Source organism: Mus caroli, unplaced genomic scaffold (genome assembly GCF_978045245.1).
Source record: "Mus caroli unplaced genomic scaffold, Mus_caroli_1 scaffold_18, whole genome shotgun sequence".
In the NCBI taxonomy this organism is placed as follows: Eukaryota; Metazoa; Chordata; class Mammalia; order Rodentia; family Muridae; genus Mus; species Mus caroli.
Window position 1 is genome coordinate 21,595,871 of NW_028227273.1, and position 22,112 is coordinate 21,617,982.

A 22,112-nucleotide genomic window follows, 5' to 3' on the forward strand; every position below is an offset into this window, starting at 1 on the left:
CACGCGGGACCTGAGACTGCTCTGGTTGGGGAGAGAGAAATCCGGCCCACATAGGGCCACAAGCTTCTTCCGGTCAGAAAAGCACCTGAGCAGCTGGGGCGCAGGGTCTGCTGACACTCGCCAACTGCCCACAACACCCGCCACAGGATCTTAAGACTTCTGGTGAGTGGAGCACAGCTTCTGCTCCAATCCAATTGCGCGGGACCTGAGACTGCATTAGTTAGGGAAGCAGAAACCGGCCTGAGTAGGACCACAGGCCTCATCCGGCTGGATCAGCGCCTGGGTAGCGGGAGCGCAGGGTTGCCTGACACCCGCCAGCTACCCACGACCCCCGCCGCAGGATTTTGGGACTGCTGGTGAGTGGAACACAGCTTCTGCTCCAATCCAATTGCGCGGGACCTGAGACTGCATTAGTTAGGGAAGCAGAAACCGGCCTGAGTAGGGCCACAGGCCTCACCCGGCCGGATCAGCGCCAGGGTAGCGGGAGCGCAGGGTTGCCTGACACCCGCCAGCTACCCAAGACCCCCGCCGCAGGATTTTGGGACTGCTGGTGAGTGGAACACAGCTTCTGCTCCAATCCAATTGCGCGGGACCTGAGACTGCATTAGTTAGGGAAGCAGAAACCAGCCTGAGTAGGGCCACAGGCCTCACCTGGCCGGATCAGCGCCAGGGTAGCGGGAGCGCAGGGTTGCCTGACACCCGCCAGCTACCCAAGACCCCCGCCGCAGGATTTTGGGACTGCTGGTGAGTGGAACACAGCTTCTGCTCCAGTCCAATCACGCGGGACCTGAGACTGCTCTGGTTGGGGAGAGAGAAATCCGGCCCACATAGGGCCACAACCCTCTTCTGGTCAGAAAAGCACCTGGGCAGCTGGGGCGCAGGGTCAGCTGACACTCACCAGCTACCCACAACACCCACCACAGGATCTTAAGACTTCTGGAGAGTGGAACACAGCTTCTGCTCCAATCCAATTGCACGCGGGACCAGAGACTACATTAGTTAGGGAAGCAGAAAAACGGCCTGAGTAGGACCACAGGCCTCTTCCGGCTGGACCAGCACCGGGGTACCATCAGCTACCCACGACCCCCGCCGCAGGATTTAGAGACTGCTGGTGAGTGGAACACAGCTTCTGCTCCAATCTTTAAATAGTGACAACGATAACAACTAACCCCAGAGATTACCAGATGGCGAAAGGTAAACGTAATAATCTTACTAACAGGAACCAAGACCACTCACCATCATCAGAACCCAGCACCCCCACTTTGCCCAGTCCAGGGCACCCCAACACACCGGAAAAGCTAGACACGGATTTAAAAGCATATCTCCTGATGATGATAGAGGACTTCAAAAAGGACTTTTATAACACACTTAAAGAAATGCAGGAGAACACTGATAAAAAGGCAGAAGACAATAAAGAGGAAGCACAAAAATCCCTTAAAGAATTGCAGGAGAACACTGCTAAAGAGTTACAAATCCTTAAAGAAAAACATGATAACATAATCAAACAGGTAGAAGTCCTTACAGAAAAACAGGAAAACACATCCAAACAGATGATGGAAATGAACAAAACCATACTAGACCTAAAAAGGGAAGTAGACACAATAAAGAAAACCCAAAATGAGGCAACACTGGAGATAGAAACCCTAGGAAAGAAATCTGGAACCATAGATACGAGCATCAGCAACAGAATACAAGAGATGGAAGAGAGAATCTCAGGTGCAGAAGATTCCATAGAGAACATCGGCACAACAATCAAGGAAAATGGAAAATGCAAAAAGATCCTAACTCAAAACATCCAAGAAATACAGGACATAATGAGAAGACCAAACCTACGGATAATAGGAGTGGATGAGAATGAAGATTTTCAACTCAAAGGACCAGCAAACATCTTCAACAAAATTATAGAAGAAAACTTCCCAAATCTAAAGAAAGAGATGCCCATGAACATACAAGAAGCCTACAGAACTCCAAATAGACTGGACCAGAAAAGAAATACCTCCCGACACATAATAATCAGAGCAACAAATGCTCTAAATAAAGATAGAATACTAAAAGCAGTAAGAGAAAAAGGCCAAGTAACATATAAACGCAAGCCTATCAGAATTACACCAGACTTTTCACCAGAGACTATGAAAGCCAGAAGATCCTGGACGGATGTTATACAGACACTAAAAGAACACAAATTCCAGCCCAGGCTACTATACCCAGCCAAACTCTCAATTAACATAGATGGAGAAACCAAAGTATTCCACGACAAAACCAAATTCACACATTATCTCTCCACGAATCCAGCCCTTCAAAGGATAATAACAGAAAAAAACCAATACAAGGACAGGAACCACGCCCTAGAAACAACAAGAAGGTAATCCCTCAACAAACCTAAAAGAAGACAGCCACAAGAACAAAATGCCAACTTTAACATCAAAAATAACAGGAAACAACAATTACTTTTCCTTAATATCTCTTAATATCAATGGACTCAACTCCCCGATAAAAAGACATAGACTAACAAACTGGCTACACAAACAAGACCCAACATTTTGCTGCTTACAGGAAACTCATCTCAGAGAAAAGGATAGACACTACCTCAGAATGAAAGGCTGGAAAACAATTTTCCAAGCAAATGGCATGAAGAAACAAGCTGGAGTAGCCATTCTAATATCTGATAAGATTGACTTCCAACCCAAAGTCATTAAAAAAGACAGGGAGGGACACTTCATACTCATCAAAGGTAAAATCCTCCAAGAGGAACTATCAATCCTGAATATCTATGCTCCAAATACAAAGGCAGCCACATTCATTAAAGAAACTTTAGTAAAGCTCAAAGCACACATTGCACCTCATACAATAATAGTGGGAGACTTCAACACACCACTTTCACCAATGGACAGATCATGGAAACAGAAACTAAACAGGGACACAGTGAAACTAACAGAAATTATGAATCAAATGGATCTGGCAGATATCTACAGAACATTCTATCCTAAAACAAAAGGATATACCTTCTTCTCAGCACCTCATGGTACCTTCTCCAAAATTGACCACATAATTGGTCACAAAACAGGCCTCAACAGATATAAAAATATTGAAATTGTCCCATGCATCCTATCAGATCACCATGGACTAAGGCTGATCTTCAATAACAAAATAAATAATAGAAAGCCAACCTTCACGTGGAAACTGAACAACACTCTTCTCAATGATACCTTGGTCAAGGAAGGAATAAAGAAAGAAATTAAGGACTTTTTAGAGTTCAATGAAAATGAAGCCACAACATACCCAAACTTATGGGACGCAATGAAAGCATTTTTAAGAGGAAAACTCATAGCTCTGAGTGCCTCCAAAAGGAAACTAGAGAGAGCACACATTAGCAGCTTGACAACACACCTAAAAGCACTAGAACAAAAGGAAGCAAATTCACCCAAGAGGAGTAGACGGCAGGAAATAATCAAACTCAGGGGCGAAATCAACCAAGTGGAAACAAAAAAAACTATTCAAAGAATCAACCAATCAAGGAGCTGGTTCTTTGAGAAAATCAACAAGATAGATAAACCCTTAGCCAGACTCACTAGAGGGCACAGGGAAAGCATCCTAATTAACAAAATCAGAAATGAAAAAGGAGACATAACAACAGATCCTGAAGACATCCAAAACACCATCAGATCCTTCTACCAAAGGCTATACTCAACAAAACTGGAGAACCTGGATGAAATGGACAAGTTCCTAGACAGATACCAGGTACCAAAGCTGAATCAAGATCAGGTTAATGATCTAAACAGCCCTATATCCCCCAAAGAAATAGAAGCAGTCACTAATAGTCTCCCAACTAAAAAAAGCCCAGGACCAGATGGGTTTAGTGCAGAGTTCTATCAGACCTTCAAAGAAGATCTAATCCCAGTTCTTCACAAACTATTCCACAAAATAGAAACAGAAGGTACTCTACCCAACTCATTCTATGAAGCCACAATTACTCTGATACCTAAACCACAAAAAGACCCAACAAAGATAGAAAACTTCAGACCAATATCCCTTATGAATATTGATGCAAAAATCCTCAATAAAGTTCTTGCTAACCGAATCCAAGAACACATCAAAACAATCATCCATCCTGACCAAGTAGGTTTCATCCCAGGGATGCAGGGATGGTTCAATATACGGAAATCCATCAACGTAATCCAGTATATAAACAAACTCAAAGACAAAAACCACATGGTCATCTCCTTAGATGCAGAAAAAGCATTTGACAAGATCCAACACCCATTCATGATAAAAGTCTTGGAAAGATCAGGAATTCAAGGCCCATACCTAAACATGATAAAAGCAATCTACAGCAAACCAGTAGCCAACATCAAAGTAAATGGTGAGAAGCTTGAAGCAATCCCTCTAAAATCAGGGACTAGACAAGGCTGTCCACTTTCTCCATACCTATTCAACATTGTACTTGAAGTCCTAGCCAGAGCAATTCGACAACAAAAGGAGATCAAAGGGATACAAATTGGAAAAGATGAAGTCAAAATATCACTTTTTGCAGATGATATGATAGTATATATAAGTGACCCTAAAAATTCCACCAGAGAACTCCTAAGCCTGATAAACAGCTTCGGTGAAGTAGCTGGATATAAAATTAACTCAAACAAATCAATGGCCTTTCTCTACACAAAGAATAAACAGGCTGAGAAAGAAATTAGGGAAACAACACCCTTCTCAATAGTCACAAATAATATAAAATATCTTGGCGTGACTCTAACTAAGGAAGTGAAAGATCTGTATAATAAAAACTTCAAGTCTCTGAAGAAAGAAATTATAGAAGATCTCAGAAGATGGAAAGATCTCCCATGCTCATGGATTGGCAGGATCAACATTGTAAAAATGGCTATCTTGCCAAAAGCAATCTACAGATTCAATGCAATCCCCATCAAAATTCCAAATCAATTCTTCAACGAATTAGAAAGTGCAATCTGCAAATTCATCTGGAATAACAAAAAACCTAGGATAGCAAAAACTCTCCTCAAGGATAAAAGAACCTCTGGTGGAATCACCATGCCGGACCTAAAGCTCTACTACAGAGCAATTGTGATAAAAACTGCATGGTACTGGTATAGTGACAGACAAATAGACCAATGGAATAGAATTGAAGACCCAGAAATGAATCCACACACCTATGGTCACTTGATCTTCGACAAGGGAGCTAAAAACATCCAGTGGAAGAAAGACAGCATTTTCAACAAATGGTGCTGGCACAACTGGTTGTTAACATGTAGAAGAATGCGAATCGATCCATTCCTATCTCCTTGTACTAAGGTCAAGTCTAAGTGGATCAAGGAACTTCACATAAAACCAGAGACACTGAAACTTATAGAGGAGAAAGTGGGGAAAAGCCTTGAAGATATGGGCACAGGGGAAAAATTCCTGAATAGAACAGTAATGGCTTGTGCTGTAAGATCGAGAATTGACAAGTGGGACCTCATGAAACTACAAAGCTTCTGCAAGGCTAAAGACACCATCAATAAGACAAAAAAACCACCAACAGATTGGGAAAGGATCTTCACCTATCCTAAATCAGATAAGGGACTAATATCCAATATATATAAAGAACTCAAGAAGGTGGACTCCAGAAAGTCAAATAACCCCATTAAAAAATGGGGCTCAGAACTGAACAAAGAATTCTCGCCTGAGGAATACCGAATGGCAGAGAAGCACCTGAAAAAATGTTCAACATCCTTAATCATCAGGGAAATGCAAATCAAAACAACCCTGAGATTCCACCTCACACCAGTCAGAATGGCTAAGATCAAAAATTCAGGTGACAGCAGATGCTGGCGAGGATGTGGAGAAAGTGGAACACTCCTCCATTGTTGGTGGGATTGCAAGCTTGTACAACCACTCTGGAAATCAGTCTGGCGGTTCCTCAGAAAATTGGACATAGTACTACCGGAGGATCCAGCAATACCTCTCCTGGGCATATATCCAGAAGATGTCCCAACCGGTAAAAAGGACACATGCTCCACTATGTTCATAGCAGCCCTATTTATAATAGCCAGAAGCTGGAAAGAACCCAGATGTCCCTCAACAGAGGAATGGATACAGAAATTATGGTACATTTACACAATGGAGTACTACTCAGCTATTAAAAAGAATGAATTTATGAAATTCCTAGCCAAATGGATGGACCTGGAGGGCATCATCTTGAGTGAAGTAACACAATCACAAAAGATCTCACACAATATGTATTCATTGATAAGTGGATATTAGCCCAAAACTTAGGATACCCAAGATATAAGATACAATTTGATAAACGCATGAAACTCAAGAAGAATGAAGACCAAAGTGTGGACATTGTGCACCTTCTTAGAATTGGGAACAAAACACCCAGGGAAGGAGTTACAGAGACAAAGTTCGTAGCTGTGATGAAAGGATGGACCATTTAGAGACTGCTGTATCCAGGGATCCGTCCCATAATCAGCTTCTAAACGCTGGCACCATTGCATACACTAGTAAGATCTTGCTGAAAGGACCCAAATATAGCTGTCTCTTGTGAGACGATGCCGGGGCCTAGCAAACACAGGAGTGGATGTTCACAGTCAGCTATTGGATGTATCACAGGGCTCCCAATGGAGAAGCTAGAGAAAGTACCCAAGGAGCTAAAGGGGTCTGCAACCCTATTGTTGGAACAACATGATGTACTAACCAGAACCCTGGAGCTCTTGTCTCTAGCTGCATATGTATCGAAAGATGGCCTAGTCGGCCATCACTGGAAAGAGAGGCCCATTGGACTTGCAAACTTTATATGCCCCAATATAGGGGAATGCCAGGGCCAAAAGAATGGGAATGGGTGGGTAGGGAAGTGGGGGGCGCTATGGGGGACTTTTGGGATAGTATTGGAAATGTAATTGAGGAAAATATGTAATAAAAATATTTAAAAAAAAAAAAAAAAAAAAAGAATCCAGATGAAATATGGCATCTGAAGTAGAATGGTTCCAGCATCCTCCCATGGGTATTAGAAACCGCAATGCTCAACATCTTTCCATAAAATGGAATAGTATTTGCATATAAACTATATAATCCTATATGCCCTAAATCATCTACATATATATTATATATCATATCTAACATGATGTAAATCCTATGCAAAAAGTTGTTTTAGGAAATGATGACAAGGGATGTTTATTTCATGCTCCGTACCGATGAAATGGGTTTCCAACATTTTCAATTCATGGTTGGTTTAATAGTGGGTACAAATGTTTCGACTACAATCCTGCTCGTAGCCTGATGGGGGATAGATGGGGGAAGTGATCCTGACTCCCTGGCTAACAGAGAGACAAGCTGAGGTTGCTGAAAGCGTGATTGACATTTGAGTGGGGATGAAAGGACAGGTAGGACGCTACAGTGAAGGAAGAGTTATGGGGGGCAGGGCCAGTGAAAAGCAGACAGATAAAAACTTTGGAGAAACACTTCAAGCTGCGGCTCAGGAACTAAGGGCCGTGTGTGGTTGCTATGAGGTTTGGTTGGGGGATGGTACAGGAACAGGACTCGCTCCTTCTCTTAGGGTCCACACAGGATGTTCATGGACAAGCTCAGAATTTGCGGGCACCCCAGATCACATGTTTTCCTTGGGCTTCAAGGGTTGCTTATTCAGCAGATGCCCACTGAACATTTTGCCATATGCCAGGCACTGTGTTTGGCACGGCCACAGACACTTGAGCAGTCTGGCTCAGGTGAGTATGTATAATATGCATACACACATCTATACAGAGCAAGGCACTGTTCTAAAGGCTCTTATTATGACCAAGAGAGATTCAGCCTTTCTACAACCAAAAGAAAATGCAAATTTTAAGATAAAACAGAATCCCTCCATGCTTTTAGACTGAACAAGCCAAAGCAAGGTCAAGTGACTGCCAGTATGTGGGGATTTAGGAAACAACCTTGAAGGCTTTGCCCTGAGGAAAGGTTGCAAGGGCCACTTGCCTACTCTTGGATTACTCACAAGCATATGTCACACCCAGAGAGAGCACTCCCAGAGGGGCTCTAGGAGGACAGGCTTGGGAAGTTCCCAATGGCACTGCAGGTATGGTGTGAAGTCCCCATGCCAGGAGACACAGGTATCATAGGGTGGGTGTGCTACCTGACAGCCTCACAGCGGTCAGAAGCCACAGGTGCAATCTCTGCCCGGGATAATCCTCAGACGGTGAGCTCTGAACAAAAAGGGCAAGAGACACTGAGCAGTGTCTGTCTCTCTGTCTGTCTCTGTGTCTCTCTGTGTCTCTGTCTGTCTCTATGTCGGTCTCTGTCTCTTCCTGTCTCTGTCTCTCTGTCTCTGTCTCTCTGTCTCTGTCTCTCTGTCTCTCTGTGTCTCTGTCTGTCTGTCTCTCTGTCTCTCTCTGTCTCTCTCTGTCTCTCTCTCTGTCTCTCTGTCTGTCTCTCTCTCTCTCTGTCTCTCTCTCTCTCTCTGTCTCTCTCTCTGTCTGTCTCTCTCTCTCTCTCTGGCTTCAGTCTTCTCCTTTGAACCTATTTCCTGTTCCCTTTAAGATTTCAGTTGCAGAGACGATAGGCCAAGTTCACATTGGCTTTCTCAACCATTTCCAGGGCTCAGTGGCCACAGAGCCCTGTGAGCAGAAGCTATGGACAGGACTGTTTACCCAGAAGGACAGCATGGGCACAGAATAGAAAGCAACACTTCACAGAGGGGCAGAGGGAAGTACATGAGCAGACACATTGAGAACAACACTTCAGAGAGGGAGAAGGATCCATGGAGTCATAGCTCACAGGTGAAAGACACCAGGCAACCCATGTACTTGGGAAAAGGGACAGAAGAAACAGGCATAGGGTTGGAAGGCTCTTCATTCACCCATGAAGGAATTGAGCCTCCAACTCATCATGAGATCATAGATGCAAGCAGCTGAATCCCTTGATTCCTTAGTCACGTGCCTTGGACTCCATGCAATGGGACTGCAGACTGGCTGGATTCACAGTCTAGATGAGGACATTCCTCCAGAACTTTGTGTCTTTGTGCTTTCTCTCTCTCTCTCTCTCTCTCTCTCTCTCTCTCTCTCTCTCTCTCTCTCTCTCTCTCTCTCTCTCTCTAAAAAGGCAATTTGTGAAGAACTAAAGTTGTTTCTCCCTTCTATTGTTAAAGGGGGCTATGCTTTCCCATTGGAGAAGGAAGTCCCGATCACAACCAGGGCTGTTGAACCAGAGCAGATGTTCTGGGAGGTTAATTCACTTCTAAGCTACTTACACAAACATTGTCATTATCTTTCCAGGATAGATCCCACCCTTACCACTTCTGGGCTTCATCCCTCGCCCTCCTTTATAAAAAGAGGTGTGTCGTCTCTGGTGTTTCGCTGGGAGAATTAGAAGGCTTGAGGATGGAAGTGATGATTTTGACCCCATTTTGTTAAATGCCTGACCTAAAGCAATCATTCAGCTTGAAAAGGAATGGGAGACTAGGACCAAATCCCACATTCTATTGCCTAAAGAAATCTAACTGGGGATAAAATGTTTCAAACTATTAAAGCTGCTAAAAGCTTTACCCCCACACCTATTCACCCAAGAACAGTCACAGAACACAAAGCGAAGGCCAGCATTGCAGAGTCAGAACTAGTGGAAATCTCAGAACTAGTGGAGGCCTCCAAGCATCGAGTCCTCCCTCCTGTTAAGAAATGAGAAAGTCTCAGGGAGGGCACACTGCTTGCCCAAGGTCACACGGTGGTCAAGACCAAGCTGAGACCAATACCTGACTACGTAGTTACTTTCTTCCTGCCACTTCGTGATGTTGGCCGTCCACAGAATGAGATTGGTCTCCTGATATGGTGCCTGACACAGGGACCCCACACACAAACGTGGAGAGCACAGCTGCTTCTGGAAGAGGCCACTGTCCCTCTGAGATCCTGGAAACAGCTCAGTGAACATGTAGACTCCCAGCTCCTACTTATTACTGTGCTGGGGAGTCTGGAAGTAAATTAATCAGACCGGCCAAGTGTCAGGCAGAGCAATCTATGTTTGGAGATTGAAGAGATGGGGACAAGATCTGGCAGGCTGCGTCTCAGCCAATGCAGTCTCTGTGGGTAAAAACTTCAGCAACTCAGTTTCCTGTAGGGCTGAGGCGTAAACACCTGGATTCTTTTACCAAAGCATGAAAACAGTCGTTTCCTCAAGGTGATGCTGAAGTGAGGGATAGGACAAGGCTCACTCAGAAGTCCTGGGTTCAGGTGACAAAGCATAGTGACAGCTGTGGTGAGCATCTCTCACTCTTTCTCCATCTTGCTCTGTTTCTCTGTTTCTCTGTTTCTCTGTTTCTCTGTTTCTCTCTCTCTCTCTCTCTCTCTCTCTCTCTCTCTCTCTCTCTCTCTCTCTCTCTCTCTCTCTCTGTGTGTGTGTGTGTGTGTGTGTGTGTGTGTGTCTGTCTGTCTGTCTGTCTGTATGTATGTATGTATGTATGTATGTATGTCTTTCTCTGTCTCTTGCCTGTCTGTGTGTGTGTGTCTTTCTGTGTTTCTTTCAGTCTGTCTCTCTGTGTGTCTGTTTTTGTCTCCCTTTGTCTTTATTTCTCTGTCTCCTTCTCTGTCTCTCTGTGTCTCTGTGTCTCTCTATTTGTCTATTTCTTGATCTTTCTCTGTTTTTTCTCTGTCTTTGTCTCTTTCTCTGTCTCTCTTTCAGTCTGTCTCTGTGCCTGCGTGTCTGTCTTTCTTTGTCTCCTTTTGTCTCTGTCTCTCACTGACTCTTCTGTCTCTCTGTGTCTCTGTCTCTCTCTTCATGTTTCTGTCTTTCTCTTTGTTTCTGTCTTTCTCTTTGTCTCTGTCTTTCTCTGTCTTCTCTCATCTGTCTCTCTGTCTCTCCCTGTCTCTTTCTCTGTCTCTCTTTCTCTGTCTCTCTCTCTCCATCTGTTTTCTCTCTCTCTCTCTCTCTCTCTCTCTCTCTCTCTCTCTCTCTCTCTCTCTCTCTCTCTCTCTCTCTCTCTCTCTCTCTCTCTCTCTCTCCTCCCCTCCCTGTCAGCAAAGGGGAGTGAGAATAGTGGCCATGCTCCCAATATATCATCAGGATCCATAAGCTTGCATTTGTGAAAAAGAGACCTAGCTCCTTGTCAAAGTGTCCTACTGCTACTAAGACAGGCTTTGCTAGCATGGAGGACAGACACTGAGAGAAGGTTCTGAAAGGCATGAGGAGAAGTGCTGACTGCAGCAGGGTAGACCCAGAGCCCTTCCCTTATATGTGGTATCTCTGTGGTAACAGCAGAATAATGTGGGTTACAGACCTCAGGTGAATCCCAGAGCCAACAAAATGGAGTACATCAGTGAAGAGGGGGCAAAACCCCCAGGTGCTTCTGTGGCGCAATCACCTTGTGGGATCTGCTTAGAACTGGAAGGGACCACAGGCAAGATAGACCATTTCAGTAAAGTGTTAACAGATTCTGCAGTGGTCCTTGTGAACTTTGCTGTCCTCAGTAAAGACGTGTGACATTAAAAGCCAAGTCTTCAGACCTAAGTGGGTATAACCCTGATCAAAGGGACCCTATGCCATTGGCTGAGCAAACACTGTGGAGATAAAGATTTTTAAGCCAATCAGAGCCAGAGATCACAGGGAGGTGAGAGAGGGATGAGATCAGAACTCATTTTAAACAGCATGGGTAAATGTCACATGAGTGTCCCTGTAGATTTGCCCTTTGGATCTGTGGATCCTTAGGTTTTTCTAAGCCACCCTTGGCAGGTTTGCCTGGGACACAGTGGCCTCATGACCCATATTTGCTGACATGATTTTTCTGACACTCTGTGCAGTACCCGGAAGAGAGTGGTCAGTGACTGAGGTGGAAAGAGGACGAGCAAAGAGCATCTGAGGGTCCAATGTGACCCACTCTGTCCTACCGTATCTAGTGGAAAGTCCGATAACAAAATGGAAAGGGTTATCTCCAAGGCCAAATACCTTCTTATAAACAGGAGCAAGGATGGACCCAGGCCCGGACTCTCACTGATTTCATAGTAGTAGGAGAAAAAGCTCATGAGTATGACCATCACCCATGACAGGCTCGCCATCTGCTTGCCAATGGGAGACAGCTGCATGGGGATCTGACAGGGAGAGAGGGGAGAGCAGCTTCTACATTCAGAAGACTGCCCACAACCCCCTTCTTCTTTCCTCCATGTCTTGCCATGCCATGGCTGTAGTTTAGGAACCTACAATTCACCACACTGAGTCTGATACTCTGGCCCAGCTTCAGTGATTGTTCCAGTGCCCTTCTCCCAGCCCAATTGTCCACTCTTCTAGATCCATCCATCTTCAGGCTCTAGAAGCCTCTCCAGTTTGGTTTTTCCTCCTACAAATACCCTTGACATTCTCTTTACCTGCATGAACCTCAAATCAGAGTCGAGGACACCTAAACTGGGATCAGTTTGTCTTCTGTCTCCCATCATTAATTATCTGTTCTTGTAGCAAATAGATACTCTAGGAGGTCACTGACACAAGATCGTGTGATTTCTGTGATCACTGACAATTTCTTCTAAAGAGATTATGTCCTGATACCAAGCACTGATATAGAGGACAGAACAGATAGGAACAGGGAGAAGGAGACTCAGAGACCGTTGTGCCTTCTGATGTTGGCCATGGCCAGAGGTCCTTCTCTATGCTACCCATATTTGCTTATGATGCTTACTTAAGTCAGTGTATGTACATGTCCTGCTCCTCAAATAAACAAAGGGAGCCTGAGAAAAAGCTCTTTCCTTCCAGGTATTGGGAGCTGGTGAGCAGGAGCCAAGTATAGAATCTGGGTAGTGTGTAGTGGGGTCATGAAACATGCTCAGAGTTGCTAAGCCAAGTCCTGCCACCACACAGCTAGGGGATGGTGATCAGTGTCAAATGTTGAGGTCTGAAGAAAAAGCGGGAAGAAAGCCAGGCTGGGGCAATGAGCCTAGGTATTTCTGAGGTGCAGGCACAGAGGCAGAAGGCCAAAGGCTGTGAGGGTGGGAGAGGTATCTAGGGTAGAGGTTTGAGGTTATGCATGCCCAGACTTATCTCTTCCTATGCCAACTTCACTAAAGGCTTTCTCCCTCCTAATTTCCATGAAGAAGAGGGATATTATAAGCAAGAGCTCTGCATTAGTTTGCCCAGAGTGAGAGCAAGGGCTGATCATTGCCAGGCTGGACTTGGGTTTGTTAATTGTGAGTTCTTTGGTGGTAGGAATATGGTCTTTTTAGCTTCGAGCATGTACCTAAGGTGGTCTTGCACATGCCGCTGCCTACGGTATTTTTCAGACCAAGGAGGGAGCAACAAAGCAGATTCTTATCAAAATAGCATTCAGTGTTTTCTAAGGACTAGCTGGCCTTGGTCTTCTCTTCTCCTGAGAGGGCCATGGGTCCCCTGTAGATGGAGAAGTCCCTCAAATAGGGAACATGCACAGGGTTGGTGTACAAGCTCTTGCTCCAGGGATAACCTAACCTCCCCCTTCCCCTACAGGCTACTTGGCTCCTATTCCCAATTACACTATGGCTACCTTCCTGATGCCCTGGTGGACCTCACAGGAGGAGTGGTCACCATCATCAACCTGCACTCCTCTCCATTTGACCTACTGACGACAGTGAAGACCGCAATCCAAGCAGGCTCAATGGTGGCCTGTGACACCGAAAATGGGGTGAGTAGATGGGGGCTTCCTTGGTACCCAACAGGTTTTTCTTCCTAGAAGTGTCCATGTGTATCTTCTCTCTGAGGCAGGGATTCCAAACACATATCATAGACAAGGAAATGAGAACTAAGCTAATTTTCCGAGTCACACAGTTCAGGGTGCCGTGCACAATCCGAATGCAGCTAACCACCAAATCCTCAGATATTGCTCCCTCCTGACCAGGAGCAGCATGTGTCCCTGGGTGACCAGAAGGATTGACAGGTGTTAGAGAAAGCAACCATAGCTACTAGTAGTTCTATTGTGTTTTCTTTATATTTATAAAGAGCTCTGATTCTCACCAGTCATAGAAGTAGCAGGTCTCATAGGTCATGTAAGGTCCAAATTACTTGAGTCTATTCTAAAACATCTGGTTCCCCATCTACATGATACTTCCTGTACTCTTAAACATTGGCCAAGTCACACCGTTCCTTGCAGAGGGAGGTCGTTGGGGCTGGGAGATCCTGCTGACATGGGTTATGTCATGAGCAAGACAGCATATGTCCTCAGAGACTGTGCTTTTCATAGTCAGTGGGGTAGGAAACTCCTGGGCATGAACTATTGAGACCTCTTACCTAATAGCCTCCACTCATAACTCACAGGAAGTGTTATACACACACACACACAGACCCCTTTCCTCCTGGGTGGTGACTCACTAATTCAGCTGTGCTACTGTCTGAATGTATTTTTAAAAATGTCTCCAAAGAACTCTGTCTGTTCTACCTTTCTGCAGCTGACAGAAGAGGCCAGAGTGATGGAGAATGGACTGGTGAGCCAGCACGCATACACAGTGACTGGAGCTGAGAAGGTAACGCTGGCCTGCTGGCCTGGCATCTGTCCCCTGAGATCCTCTACATGGGACAGAATCAGATGCCTGCAGCAAGCCCAGTAACTGACAAAAGTGCTTCTTTCTCTCACCCTACCATAGCTTTCACCACTAGCAATCTCAATTCCTTCTCTAAAGTTCTGGTGCCTGGGGTCCTTCTCCCTCTGTGCTTTGCTCTCGGTAACGTTATCATGGAATGGCATCCACTCCATAGGGAGCTAGGATCAATCACCCAATTGACTCTTTATCCTGAAACTCATTTCATTTGTGACCTATGAACTAAACTGATAGAACACAGATCCTCTAAACTTCGGGTGCTTAAACAAGATAGCATTTATTTCTCTCTTGGGTAAGCAGGTGATTCTGGGTCAGTGGGTGTCTTGGTCACTGTTCCATTACTGTGAAGAGACACCACAGCCAAGGCCACTCTAGAAAAGAAAGCATTTAACTGAAGCTTGCTTAGTTTTAGAAAGTTATAACATGATCATCATGATGAGAAACAGAATCAAACAGGCATAGTGCTGGGACAGTAGCTGAGGGCTTTACATACTGATCCATGGGGGGGGGAGGGACGGAGGGAGGGAGGGGGGGAGGGAGGGAGATAGAGAGAGAGAGAGAGAGAGAGAGAGAGAGAGAGAGAGAGAGAGAGAGAGAGAGAGAACACCTCCTAATCCTTCTCAAACAGTTCCACTAATTAGGGATCAGTTATTCAAATATATGAGCCTATGGGTAATTCTAACATCTAGATTAGGGGCTTCTACCTGTAAATTCAAGACACATTTTTACCCTTGTCTTGTAGCTTGGGAAAAGAAAGAGGCCAGGGGCCAGTCTTTGCTCACTATAGTGTACAACAATGAGAAAAGACATCCACCACTACACACACACACACACACACACACACACAGCCCATTGGCTTGCATTTAATCCTCCAGCCATACAGTGACTCCAAGGAGGCTGGCTGCTTCTATATTTTCAGATGCTACTTGGCTCCATGGGGAGAAGTGTGGTCTATACCAGAAATAACTACAAATGAATGAAAATGTGTGTGGTTTCTGGATAACGTATGATACATCTAGAAAACACTACCGAAGTCCAACTTCCCCCATTCTGAAATGATGAAGCTAAGAGCTGATGGGAAAAGCATCTTTCTGAAGGTCACAAAGATAGTGACCTGTGAGATAGCTGCCTGGCACCTGGCCTACCCAGTTGGCATCTGAAGTCACAAAACATCTGTGCAGTGACAATATTTTCTGATCCACCCCAAGAGTTTCCCACAGCATTCCCTGTTACTTCACTTTTTGCTACTCTTGGGGTCAAACATGGCTTCTGTGCCCTAAGAGACATAATTCCAAACTTCAAGGCAGATATCTCACAGGTGCCTGCGAACTAGGGAATGCAGAGTGTTAAGTGTCTTCTGTGGCCTAACCTGTCCTACCTCTTCTGTGCAATCTGTCTCTCCCATCCATCAAAGTAGAGCCAGTTGCCCTGGTGTTTCATGTCCTAGTTCACAGCATGGGAGACTATTCTGTCCCCTACCTGCCTCCAAACAGGTAAACCAGGATCAATATGCTTGAAGACAGTGGGCATCTAACAAATGCTTGTCAAATGGATGAAAGCAATTGCATGCATGAAGGAACGCATTTGCCCTTAGCCTGAGAAGATGGTATTGCTATTCTTCTATCACAGAATGTATGGACTAGAAGGACTCTCCATGAGCAAGCTCACAGAGGCTGCAGACTCCAGTCCACAGAACTGATCATCAGACACTCTTCTACTCTCCCAACCACTTCTATGACTTGCCAATGCCAACAGTCAATACTAGCACCACACTGGCCATGTGTAGACATTCCATTTTCTCCAGCCCTACTATCCCAGATGTGGACAAGTCTTAGGTTTGCAAATAGATTTTATCTTATGTGGCAACTTTGATCACTCAGCCATGCCATCTGAGTTTCTAGGTTAACAAGATTTTGATGTTTGACTACAGAACTGGAAAGAAGAGCTGGTATATGTGCTGCGATGAGAGTGGCCTGAACAGGGTACCTGACCTGGGATGACAGCTGATCAAGACCATGTGGCCTGTAGACCACTTGGTAGTCTACCCTGCCCTGCTTTTCTGAGCAGGTCTCACATCATACAATATACCTACAGGAGCTGTCCTGTGCAAACTAACACACTTGGAGGCTGCATCTCAGCATCTCTGCCTCCTACAGATGCAGTGTACATTAACAGTTTAAAGGCTCGAGGAACGCATGCATTGGTGCTGCTTGGTTTTAATCAATCATTAACAATGAAACAACTTTTTCTGGCATAGAGCGATTATTAGTCAATGGAACTAGTATTCATTAGAGAAAATACATCCAAGGAGCTGCCATTTAGACTTAATAATCTGGGCTACCTCTTGCCCCGTGACACCTTTGCTGAGAAGGCTGACCAAGGTCAGGAGGATGGTCAGAGCAGTGAAGCTGTGAGCCACCCCATTTTTACCCCTACCTGTGACCTTAGCTTTGAACATAACCTCGACACCCTTGGCCACAGCCAACTTAGCTATCAATTGGGCAACGTCATAAAGGACACACAGACTCGGGGCTTTGACTTTGTTAGAGACTTCCTTCCCATCGGGAACAAAAAGGCTATAACTCAGAGCCACAAGTGCTAAGATTAAAACAGCCTGTAAATGTAGCATGCTTTTTAATCTGCTCAGCCTTCCTCCAGGCAGGACACAGACAGGAAGATAAATGAAATTGGCATTTTTTATTATGCACCTAGCTCTGCTGGCAACTCCCCTGGGCCAAGGGGTGAGTGTTTATCTGCATGCCTCATTTAGCCCTGCTCTAAGCCCTCTGAATCAAGGGCTACATTTCCTCCCTATGCCCAACTGAGCCCCTGACTCTACTGGGCACCAAGTGGGGCTCATTAAGCTCTGCAGCACACCAGGTAACCGTTTCTTATGCTCCTGCTTGGTGAGTGCCAGCAGGTGCTGACAGCTGAGGATAGGCTTGGGATAGGTCAGAGAGGATGGAAGCCTAGGTGTGTGCCAGGAGCCTCTGCCGTCTGGAGATGCTGCAAACCTTCTAACACATCCTGGTGAGAGATGGGGCAGACCTGGAAAGAAACACAAAAGACCTTTTCCATGCCCAGGCCCAGGCTCTGTGCCAGGCTGCTTCTTCTTCAGAGCTGTACCTGTCAATGACCACATGGGCCTAAACACGGAACTCAAGGGTTATGTCTGAGGCCTCATACAGGAGTCTATCCATATCTAGTTCCAAAATGTAAAGCCTAGGCCTAAGGGACTGACATCAGCTAGGAGGGAATTCTCCCTTTGCCTGCCACTTGCTTACTCAGTGGTCTTGCAGGAGTTGCTTTACCTCTATTATTCTGTCTCTTCCTCTGCAAAGCATAGATTAGAGAAATACTCACCCCCAGAGAACTGAGAGAAAGCTGGCTGGGATGTCTGCACTGTTTCTCTTTTTCCAGTAATAGGCCATTTGGTTTTTCAGCTGCCTCTAACATGGAGTGGGTGGGCAGCTTCCTCTTTCTCTAGGTCTTCCATCTCCTTAGACAGCATTAGCATGGATCAATAGCCCAGATACAACTCAATCATGTTTCCATCCCCGTCTCTAGGTTGAGGGCTCCCAGCTGCCAGAAGTGTGGGCTGATGGTTGGCTGTTCTTTGTTCTGATGTTCCCATAGCTCTACCATCTACCTACAATTGATACCCTGCATGTTGGTGGTAGGGATCAAGAAGAAGGGAGTTCAGGCTATTAGAGGCCACCTTCTCATAGACTGGGGTCTCTGGCCAGAGGCAAGATGTGGAATGAAAAGAGCTAGCCTTGACTATCCTAGCTCCAATGATGTCTCTGTCTTCCTCACATCGGCACTCTCACTCACAAGACTGCACTGCAGTCCCAGGTGGGTGGGTGGCAGATGGGATAGAGATGCCTTCTGTGTGACAGATTAGAAGAGGCAGGGGACCACAAAGCTATCGCCTACCCTACAGACAAATGCAGCAGCCCCTACTAGGCGTCTGCAGTTACATCTGAATTCATCCACTTCTGGGAGACAGCACCCGACATCATGGAGCAACCCCTGCACCTGCTGGGAGCTGAGCAAAACAAGGGTCTTTTTCATCTCTGGCCTCCCTTTCTCTCTCCCTCTCTCATTCCAACTCCATGCAGGCAACAAGAAAGACATTGATTTTCTTTCTTCTTCCCCTTCCCCTTCCCCTTCCCCTTCCCCCTCCCCCTCCCCCTCCCCGTCACCCTCCCCCTCCCCCTCCCCGTCACCCTCCCCCTCCCCCTCTTCTTCTTCTTCTTCTTCTTCTTCTTCTTCTTCTTCTTCTTCTTCTTCTTCTTCTTCTTCTTCTTCTTCTTCTTCTTTTCATTTTTCTCCTAGCTGTGGCCAAAGGAGGTCAGAAGTTAAATTAGTCCTGGGAGGTAAAAGCAGCTGCGTTCATATTTCAGCTCTCTGCCCACTTCCGCCAGAGAGCAGCTGTGACTGTTGCTCTTCCTGTTCTTCCTTTACAGATTCAGTACCAGGGGGGCTGGGAAGACATCATCCGCCTTTGGAACCCCTGGGGCAAGACAGAATGGAAAGGACGCTGGAAAGATGGGTATGAGTGCTGGGAGCGTGGGCAGGTGAAGATTCTTCACTGAGAACCTGGGCAGGCTCTGGCCAGCCCTCACCACAGGTCTGGCCAGTTCATCACTGGTTATGGCTCTGGGTGTGTGTAGACACCCAGGGTATCATTTTCCAGGCATCTATTAGGCACCTATCATATACGTGTCACAAAATACACACTGGATTGGGTGTGTGCTCTGATGTATACACAAATGGTAAAACCCGTGTCTGTCTTCTGAAAGTCTTTGAGACGCATGAGTACCCAAGATTAGCAAAGAGGGTAGGAGGCAGGATGGGAACCAAGCTTCCTCTTGGGAAGAGACAGCTGGAGAATAAAAGCATCCTTCCTAGTGGATGGGATTCCTTGGACTCGGATGCTGATGGTGCCACCAGATCAGCTCAGAGTTGTTCATGCCAGGTAGAGCTGAGACAATGGCCTGGGTGATCTTCTTACTGAGTAGTCTCAGATGTTCAACCTTGACCCTTGACCTGGGTTTGGTGTGCCTACACTGCCGAGCTCCTTGCTTCTGGTGGTGGCTGCTGGGTAGCTAAGTCTTCAATGCCCTGATGAGTATCTACTCCACAACTTCTCCCAGGTTCTGGAAAAGTTGTTCTCAGCTACCATAGCCTGACCTCTGGTGCCCGACCACCTGTTGTGAGCAATTAAACATAGTGTCATAGTTTCTGCTTATGAGACGAACATTCAATATTTGTCTTTGTCCCTCCCATTATCTTCTTTTCCTCCCACGGCAGTCACCAGTGCCATGGTGACTGAGAGGGAGAGGACAATAGAAGGACAGAAGAACTGTACTCGCTTCTCTTGGTGACCAGTAGGACTGGGCCTGTCAGTTTCTGCTCAGGATCTGTGCAGACCTGTAAAAAGCATCACAGCCCAGCAGCTGCAGTCTCACGACCAGCGGGGGTGGGAGCATGATCAGAAAGGAAATGCAGTGTGTCAGACAGACAGAACGGGCCCCAACAAGTAGTGAAAATCAATATGGTGTGCACAGTGAGCTCTGAAGGCACGTGCCGACAGACAGCCAGTGTTGCTGGACCAGCGGCCAGCACCCCAGCTGGACTCCCTGGGCCAAGCTGAGGCAAGACTCCCTGATTCCGTGTGGGCTCTGGACTAGCAGGCACTCAGCAAATAGTGTGAGATGAAGGGATGTGCGATGGAGGATGAGGGAGAGAGGGATGGAAGCGGGAGAGGGAAGGGGAGGAGGGAGGAAGAGGAACATCAAGAGAGACCTATAGAATAAGCCTGGCTGGAACCTCTAAGATGCCACCTGGAGGATGGGAGGAGGAGGAACAGGTAAGTGGGAAAAGCAGCCATGCACCAAGGCTGCCTGCACATCATCTTCATTCCTTCCCTTCCTCATCTCTCTTGACTTATTCTTACTGTCTTTTCTTCTTCCTTCCATCCTGGGGACTAAACACCACAGGACCGGTGCATGCCAGGTCCTCTTAACCACTTCACTATAGCCCCCTTCAGTGTCTGTGTGGAACAGGGTCTTCCTTTTTTGCTCAGCCTCGGTTTTACTCAATTTGTAGCCCAAGCTACCCTTGAACTTGCCACCCTTTCACCTCAGTCTCTGGGGGAGCTAAGATTGCACACCGGTGCCCCCAAACCTGGCTCATCCTTTATGGTTTCTGAGTAACCTCTGGCTGTCCCCAGTTCACCATGCCCAGCACCCTAACCTGCCTACTGTGGGCCCAAAGGATATTTTCATTGGCCCACAGAAGTAGCACAAGTCAGACCATTGGCATCCCCTAGGGTGAACAGAGGTAATACACTGGAAATGGTTCATATTTCCCTTGTGTCTTCCACGACCAGTGAAGGCCACAAAAGGACATCAGAGCTCAGAGAAGGAAAAGATACTGGGTGGGGCATATTCAGGGAACACATGACTGATGGCAATGAACAGAAGGTGTCTTTGTTGCAAGGGCATGGAGTGTGTTTCAAAAGAGACACTAGGTAGGACTCCCCTCCCTCCCTAGCCAGGAAAATGCAGGGCTGCAGCCGAGGAAGAGGATGGGAAGAGTGGTCCTGGAGCTCGGATTTACACCCAACAGGAATGAGCATGAATGAGTGGAGCCTCTCAGCAGGAGTGTTCGTGCAGAGCAGTGTCTGGCCTGTAGGATGAAGCCCCTTTGCTGAGAGCAGAGTCCGGCCTGTAGGATGATACCCCTTCGCTGAGAGCAGAGGGTCAGCCCCTCTCACCAGAACCAGGGTGACAACCCGCACAATCACCATCTCCATGCTGGTGGTCGATTTCTCCCCCACTCCTTAGGAATGGAGACGGATGGCGAGAGCCGCATGGTCTAATCTCAGCCATAATTGAAATTTCAGTCGCACACACTTAAAGGCAAACTTGCATGAATCAATAGCGTATTGATTTACACAACATTTATTTTCCCTTACACACTGCAGAAAATGTAATTATCGCTTAATTATAAAATTGCCATTTTACAATAACACATCTGACTGCCTCAGCCAGCAGCCGGAAGCCTGGGTGGTGGTCTCTGCCTTGCTGTCCTGACACGGAAGTGACCCAAGCCCGTGATATAGGTTCCTCTATGGGAAAGATCTCATTAAACTTTTGTGCCTCTGGGGCCTATAGCCTGTGGAGCTTGCTGCTACTTTGAAACTGAAGGAGGAACAGCTGTTCCCTTTTGCCTAGAGGGGTCTCTTTCTCGGCTCACCCCAGGACTTGCTTCTGGAACACACCCTCTCTAGAGTTTAGTTTAACTAAGCAAAAGGGAAAAAAATCATTGCACAGAGTAGGTGCAGTAGTGTGTGTTGGATATCTGTGATGGCCACTGCTCTCTGGGCACTAGAGTCTCAAAAGACAAATAAGAAGCAATGGGCACAGTATCGACATAGAGCACTAGGTCTGTGGGAGCCCAAAGGAAGAGCCAGGTCTCAGTGTGAAGGCGGCGAGCTTGAGCCAGGCTTCTCATACAGAGTACCCTTTGGGTGAAGAGGAGGGTGAGAGGATAGCAGGTCAGCATTAAGAGGCGTGT

At 46.3% G+C, this 22,112-nt stretch overlaps 1 protein-coding gene across 1 annotated transcript in view; it reads left to right on the forward strand.

The window, feature by feature from the left end:
• Capn13 (calpain 13) overlaps positions 1–22,112 on the forward strand; it is an 86,129-nt gene that overhangs the window by 29,674 nt on the left and 34,343 nt on the right. Inside the window, exons 5-7 of the mRNA XM_021150095.3 lie at positions 13,441–13,615; positions 14,376–14,450; positions 18,995–19,080. Coding sequence (XP_021005754.1) covers positions 13,441–13,615; positions 14,376–14,450; positions 18,995–19,080 — 336 coding nt within the window. The remainder of the gene's footprint in view (positions 1–13,440; positions 13,616–14,375; positions 14,451–18,994; positions 19,081–22,112) is intronic.